This window comes from Gadus morhua, unplaced genomic scaffold, assembly GCF_902167405.1.
Source record: "Gadus morhua unplaced genomic scaffold, gadMor3.0, whole genome shotgun sequence".
Classification (NCBI taxonomy): domain Eukaryota; kingdom Metazoa; phylum Chordata; class Actinopteri; order Gadiformes; family Gadidae; genus Gadus; species Gadus morhua.
The window spans coordinates 10,001-17,500 of NW_021964025.1; the positions used below are offsets into that span (position 1 = coordinate 10,001).

Here is a 7,500-nt window from a genome sequence, read left to right on the forward strand (position 1 = left end):
CACACACACACACACACACACACACAATTACTTTACTTGACTGTAGAGGAGAGACAGACAGACAGAGGAGCAAACTGACAGACAGACAGACAGACAGAGGAGCAGACAGACGGGCAGACAGACGGGCAGACAGACGAGCAGACAGAAAGACAGACAGGCAGGCAGACAGACAGACAGAGGAGCAGACAGACAGACGGGCAGCCGGACCTCTCTCTGAGCGAGCGCGTCTTGGCCTGGATGACCTCCAGGTCCCAGAGGGCCAGGTTCCTTCGGTGGTGGAGCAGCTTGTGGCCGTACACCTCGATGGCCACCGCCCCGTCCGCCAGGAACTCCACCAGCTCCTCCGTCACGCTCACCGTCAGCCTCTGAACACACACACACACACACACACACACAGGGCGGAGTTAGACACAAAGGAAGGAGTAACACACACCAGGATGGAGTTACACACACACAGACCCCACCACGACTACCCACCCCTTACCTCTAACCCTGGCCACCGACCGCTAGCCCCACCCCTAACCCCTTAACCCACCCTAAACCCAACCCCACCCCTGACCTCTGACCTTGACCACCGACCTCTAACCCCACCCCTGACCCCTAAACCAAGCCTGACCCCAACCCCCAAACCCTAACCCCTAAACCCTAACCCCTGACCTCTAACCCCATACCCAGACCCCTAACCCTTGACCCCTGACCCCCCCTGACCCACCTCGGTGCTGTCGAACACCACGGTGCAGTGGGGGTCCTTGGCCCCGGGGGGCCCCTGCAGCTCCAGCTCGGGGGTGATGTACAGGGGCTGCTCCTGGCCCCAGAAGCGGTACTGGCAGAACACGAAGTTGGACAGGTGGCGGGGCAGCCCGGTGGCCTGCAGGATCCTCACCTGGGGGGGGGCAGAGGTCACCAGGGGGGGGTCAGAGGTCAGCGAGGGAGGTCAGAGGTCAGCGGGAGGAACTACTCACTCCTGTCTGACAGGAGGTCAAGTGCTTACAATGGAGGAAGTAAAACATTATTGCACTCTCTAGTATCTCGGTGACCTCTGACCCCCCCCAGGTGAGGATCCTGCAGGGTCAGAGGTCAGCGGGAGAGGTCGGAGTTCACCCACTCCCTTCCATTCTGACAGGAAATCAAATAGAATGATAATAAATAAACAATAAAACAATAACAGAATAGACAATATAATGACTCACATTGGAGGAAGTGTGATACTGTTATTGCGCGTTCTTCGTGATAAATAATAAACTATAAAAATGTAATTAAAACACGTTATTGATGCACCACCCAGACCCCCCCGCTCACCACGCAGGTGAGGGTGCGCTCCGGGGCGTCGGAGTCCGTCTGGGGGGGGTCGGGGGGGTCCTCAGAGCCACGACACACCTCCACGTGTAACCGGCCCGACACCTACACACACACACACACACACACACACACACAAACAGTTAAAACAATAAGTACATTGGAACCAGTTTCTGGTTGGTAGGAGTCCGTCTCTCTAGACCCTGGACTAAGGACCCAGAACCAATCAAGTCTGCGAGGGAGAAACCCTGCTCCTATTGGTCCAGGACGTTGTCGTGGCAGCCACAGGACCCAGCCCACACACCTCCCCCTTGTGGTTGTTGATGGGTACTGCGTAGCCCCGCCCCCCCTTCCAAACCTCCCCCTTCTGGTTGATGATGGGTATTGCGTAGCCCCCCCCCCCCTGGAGCCCCGCCCTCCTCCCTTACACACCTCCCCCTTCTGGTTGATGATGGGTACTGCACCCCCACACACACACACACCTCCCCCTTCTGGTTGATGATGGGTACTGCGTAGCCCCGCCCCCCCTTACACACCTCCCCCTTCTGGTTGATGATGAGTACTGCAATGCCCCGCCCTCCTTACACACCTCCCCCTTCTGGTTGATGATGGGTACTGCGTAGCCCCGCCCCCCCTTACACACCTCCCCCTTCTGGTTGATGATGGGTACTGCGTACTGCAGCCGCACGTCGTGGAACAGGCAGGACAGGAACACGTTGGCCACGCCCACCAGGCTGTGGTTCTCCTGCTCGTCGAAGAACGGGTCCGCCCGCCGGAAGTACGACCGCGTCACCTGGGGCATACACATGAAGTGACGTCACTGACCCGTCACACTCACACACAGGAAGTGACAACACAGACCCGTCACATACACACACAAACAGGAGTGACAACACTGAAACCTCTCTCTCACACACACACACACACACACACACACACACACACACACACACACACACACACACACACACACACACACACACACACACACACACACACACACACACACACACACACACACACACACACAGGGTGTCCCTGCGGTTGCTAGGCGCCGGTGCTCACGCTGGTGTCCTCCTGGCAGTCCTTCCACTCCTGGTACAGGTCCTTCATGTCCAGCAGCCGGTTCTCCATCTTCTCCAGGGACCAGATCAGCTTGCCCCGCCCCTTCCTGCGCACCTGCACTGCCGGCTCCGACAGCACCACGTCTCTCTGTGGGGGGGGGGGGGGGGGGGGGGGGGGTTGTTAGGGACTCTCAAACATTGAGCGCTGATATCTGCCTTAGGTCCATCCTGGGGTCTCTAACCCCCCCCCCCCCCCCCCGAGGGTGTTACAGACGGGCCGGCAGTTGCCCTGACAACGTGGGGCTCTAAGAGGAGAGGGGAGCGTAACCACGGCGACAGCCTCTGCCTCCGCGTGCTGCACAGGTGCCAGCTAGGTTTCAGCCGATGACATCACGGTGCGGACCTGACCCCTGACCCCTGTGGGGGCGGTACCTTGTGTCTGACCCCTGACTCCTCTGGGGGCGGTACCTTGAGGCTGACCCCTGACCCTTGACCCCTGGTACCTTGCAGCTGACCCCTGATCCTTGACCCCTGACCCTTGACCCCCTGACCCCCGGTACCTTGCGGTTGGCGTCCAGGTTGGCGGCGGGGATCTGCAGCGTGACCAGGTACTCGGTCTTCTTGCCGAGCTCCTCGGACAGGAAGCCGGCCTCCTGCACCAGCAGCTGGGTCCGCACGATCTGCTCCCGCAGCCGCAGCAGCCCCCGACTCATCATGGCCTCCCTGGAGACACACGCACACACACACACACACACACACACACACGTGCAAACACACACACACGACCATGGTTAAACACACACACACACACACACACACACGTGCAAACACACACACACGACCATGGTTAAACACACACACGGCCAGGGTTAAACACACACACACACACACACACACACACACACACACACACACACACACACACACACACACACACACACACACACACACACACACACACACACACACAACCAGCTCCTGTGGGCGTGGCCACCCAGGTGAATGACGGACAGACCCTAGCTTCAAGAGCTGCAGCCCGGTGGTGAACCAGGCGCTCTCCATCACCGCAGTGTGATTGGTCCTGAGGTGATCCCTAAGCCCCGCCCCTCACCTGTCCTCACTCCAGCGCCGCATGCGGGCGAGGGGGGTGCAGGAGGGGGCGGGGCCGGGCTCCAGCAGGGCGCCGCTCCTCTCCGGGGGGAGGTGCTTGCGGAGGTGCTCCAGCTCCTGCTCGTAGAGGAGGCGCTGGCGCTCCAGGGCGCTCCTCTTCTCCTCCTCGTACTGACGGCCCAGCGTGTGCAGCGCCGCGTGGATGGGGTCTGGGGGCGGGGCCAGGGAGGTCACCGCAGCCAATCAGAACCCCCCTCTCTCTCTCTCATATGTTAACTGTCTCATATGTTAACTGTTTCTCTCTCATATGTTAACTGTCTCTCTCTCTCATATATGTTAACTGACTCTCTCTCCCTCTCATATGTTAACTGCCTCATATATGTTAACTCTCTCTCTCTCATTTATGTTAACTGTCTCTCTCTCTCTCTCATTTATGTTAACTGTCTCTCTCTCTCTCATTTATGTTAATCGTCTCTCTCTCTCATATATGTTAACTGTCTCTCTCTCTCATATATGTTAACTGTCTCTCTCTCAAATGTTAACTGCTTCTCTCATATGTTAACTGTCTCTCTCTCTGTCTTTAAAATGTCTCTCTCTCTCTCTCTCTCACCGTCCTGTCCCATGGTGTTCATCAGGACCTCCGTCTGGGCGAACTCGTATCCGAAGCTCATGTCTCCCGCCCCGTCGCTCGCCTCCTCCGGCCTATCAGAGCTCAGGTCCGCCTTCATGTTGGCCACGCCCTCTTCCTCCCCCTCCCCCTCAGCCCCCACCTGGGACAGGTTCCTGGGCAGGTTGATCCTGAGAGACAGACAGACAGACAGAGAGAGAGGGAGAGACCAGGTTAGGGACGTCCTCCAGCTGAGGGAACAGCATCTCATCATCACGCCGACCTGCCACTACGGTAACCCTGGTTACGGAGGAGGTGACAGGAAGGCCGAACCCGACCGTAACATATGCTGGTCCCAGTGGCTCCCAGTCAGAGTCCGGGATATGCGTTCAACCCGGGGTATGATGTCGTAGGTTGACCCCTGAACCCCACCTGAAGAAGTGGTTGTTGCCCCAGAGGATGCGGTCGCCATGGTGAAGCTGGAGGGGGGCGGAGAGGACCGCTCCGTTCACACACGTCCTGCCGGAGCAAGGAAACAGGAAGAGGTCAGGGGTAAGAGGTCAGAGGACAGGTGTGAGAGGTCAGAGGTCATGTGTGAGAGGTCAGGGCCAGGTGTGACTGGTCAGGGCTGAGAGGTCAGAGGTCAGCCAGTGTGTGAGAGGTCAGAGGTCAGCTAGCCTGTGGGGTCGGTTTGGGGGGGTACCGTGCGTTACGGTGGGGGGTGGGGTACCGTGCGTTGCACTGAGGGGTGGGGGGGGGTCGGTCTGGGGGGGGTACTGTGCGTTGTGGTGGGGGTTCGGGGGGGGTGGGTCGGTCTGGGGGTGGGGTTCAGTCTGGGGGGGGGTACCGTGCGTTGCACTGAGGGGTGGGGGTTGGGGTCGGTCTGGGGGGGGTACTGTGCGTTGTGGTGGGGGTTCGGGGGGGGTGGGTCGGTCTGGGGGGTGGGGTTCAGTCTGGGGGGGGTACTGTGCGTTGTGGTGGGGGTTCGGGGGGGGGGGGTCGGTCTGGGGTTGGGGTTCAGTCTGGGGGGGGGTACCGTGCGTTGCGGTGGGGGGTCAGCACCACCCCGCTCTGGGCCGTGATGTCGATGACGCAGTGCGCCGCCTGGATGGCCATCCCACACAGCTGGATGTCCTGGGGGTCCGCCGAGCCCACCCGGGTGTGCTCCTGGACGGGGGAGACGGGGGAGACGGGGAGACGGGGGAGACGGGGGAGACGGGGCAGGGGGGAGGCGGGGGACAGAGAGAGATGCTCAGACAGGGGCGTATCTTTAAGTTCAGGGGGACCCCAACAGTAGAACCCAGGGGCGAGGCTGAACCCCCAGCCCAGAGGTTCTGGGTTCAACCCCCCCCAGTAGGTCAAAGGTTACCCCTACCTGCTTCCTCATGAACACGGGCGTGTCTACGTGCGCACCTCGAGGGAGGAGACCAGTTGGGGGGCGGGGTCTGAGGGCGTACCTTGAGGTAGTAGACCAGCAGCTCGTTGAGGGCGGGGTCAGCGTTGAGGTTGACCAGGAAGCAGCGGTCCTCCACCACGCGGATCCCAGAGGACTGCAGCGAGATGCCCAGGCTCTCCAGCTGCCTCTGGCGCTCCTGAGGACACAGACGCTGAGCTCAGCCACTGGGGGGCGCCACACAGCCACACACTGCATAACAGATGATAAAGGGGTGGCTGGTTGTGTGTGCGTGTGTGTGTGTGTGTGTTACCAGGGCGACGGCCTCAGTCTTGGTCAGCTTGTCCTCCCAGGTGACGGTCATCTCCTGGATCAGCTTCTCAGACTCCTCGAGACGGTCCTTCAGCTCCGGAGCCTTCAGGGACTGGAACCCATGACATCACGTTAAAATCAGGGACTGGAACCCATGACATCCCGTTTAAATTCATGACATCACGTTAAAATCAGGGACTGGAACCCATGACGTCACCGTTTATATCAGGGACTGGAACCCATAACGTCACGTTTAAATCAGTTAGGGACTAAAACTCATTACATCAATGTTTAAATCAGGGACTAGATACAATGAGATCACCGTTTAAAATCAGGGACTAGAACAGCATGACATCACCGTTTAAATCAGGGACTGGAACCCATGAATACACTGTAAAACTTCGGCACTCTAACACGTGCTTTAACTCCCGGGTCGTGACCCCTCCCCCCCCCCGGGTCCTGACCTCGGCCTGGGTCAGCTGGTCGCGGAGCTTCTCCACTTCCTCCCGGAGCTCCCTGATGATGCGGGCGTTGGGGTCCTCGTTGACCACGGCGTGGTTCACGATGCTCTTGGCGCGGTCGGCGTAGCGCAGCGTCGACAGCGTCTCCTCGTAGTTGTCCGCCGCCGGGCTCACCGTGGCAACCATCGCCGTGCGGCTGTTGCCGCCCAGACTGTCCTGGGGAGCAGACTCAGGGTTAGACCCGGGCGGAAAGACCGGCTCACACGGACCAGGACCCGGCCTGGACTCAGAGAGCCACCACCCGGACCAGGACCCGGCTGGACTCAGAGAGCCACCACACGGACAGGTCAGACAGGTGGAGGTGACACAGGCGAGACAGGTGGAGGTGACACAGGTGGAGTAGAGACAGGTAAAGTTGAGACAGTAAAGGGGTGGTACCTTGAGCAGCCAGGTGAGGACTGAGTCTCTGTAGGGGACAAACTTGTTCTTGTTCTTTCCGGCTCCCTGCTCGGCCAGCGCTGAGATCACCAGACCCAGCGTGCTCAGGGACCTGGGGTCAGGGGTCACAGGGAGCTCTGATTGACTGACCTGATATCAACTAGACCTCTGATTGGCTGAACCAAGAACAACTAGACCTCTGATTGGCTGAGCTAAGATCAACTAGACCACTGATTGGCTGACCTTGGATCAACTTGACCTCTGATTGGCTGACCTTGGATCAACTAGACATCTGATTGGCTGAACTAAGATCAACGAGACCTCTGATAGGCTGACCTGAGGTCCCCTACAGCTGATTGGCCGAGGCCTACCTGTTGATGTTGCTGCCCTCCTTCAGCCTCTCGCCCGCCGCCCCGGTCTTGGCGGCTCTCTCGCTGCCGGCGAGGTCCACCAGGCTGAGCTTGCTCACCTTCTCTCCCTGAGTCTGGAGACACAGGAACACCAAGCAGACTGTAGGGTCAGACAACACTGGACCGGCTGCACGCTGCAGGCCTCAGACAGCACACAGCCGGAGGGACAATGGACACATTGTGGATAACATTATTTATACTGCACCCTTCTGTATGTGTCTGAGAGTGTTACCCTGATGTGCGCTCCAGCAGAGTGTGAGTGAGTGAGTGAGTGTTACCCTGAGGTCCATCAGGGTGTGTGTGTGTGTGTGTGTGTTACCCCGGTGGTGCGGTCCGTCAGGGTGTGTGTGTGTGTGTGTGTGTGTGTGTGTGTGTGTGTGTGTGTGTGTGTGTGTGTGTGTGTGTGTGT

General features: G+C 59.1%; 1 protein-coding gene across 1 annotated transcript in view; it reads right to left on the bottom strand.

The window, feature by feature from the left end:
* LOC115538902 (kinesin-like protein KIF13B) overlaps positions 1–7,500 on the bottom strand; it is a gene marked incomplete at its 3' end in the record, with an annotated part of 26,228 nt that overhangs the window by 9,991 nt on the left and 8,737 nt on the right. Inside the window, exons 10-24 of the mRNA XM_030350126.1 lie at positions 7,053–7,165; positions 6,682–6,793; positions 6,247–6,459; positions 5,784–5,894; positions 5,535–5,669; positions 5,114–5,244; positions 4,510–4,596; positions 4,081–4,268; positions 3,472–3,679; positions 2,921–3,083; positions 2,362–2,508; positions 1,940–2,089; positions 1,300–1,401; positions 713–883; positions 208–365 (exon numbers count right to left, since the gene is read on the bottom strand). Coding sequence (XP_030205986.1) covers positions 208–365; positions 713–883; positions 1,300–1,401; positions 1,940–2,089; positions 2,362–2,508; positions 2,921–3,083; positions 3,472–3,679; positions 4,081–4,268; positions 4,510–4,596; positions 5,114–5,244; positions 5,535–5,669; positions 5,784–5,894; positions 6,247–6,459; positions 6,682–6,793; positions 7,053–7,165 — 2,189 coding nt within the window. The remainder of the gene's footprint in view (positions 1–207; positions 366–712; positions 884–1,299; positions 1,402–1,939; positions 2,090–2,361; positions 2,509–2,920; positions 3,084–3,471; positions 3,680–4,080; positions 4,269–4,509; positions 4,597–5,113; positions 5,245–5,534; positions 5,670–5,783; positions 5,895–6,246; positions 6,460–6,681; positions 6,794–7,052; positions 7,166–7,500) is intronic.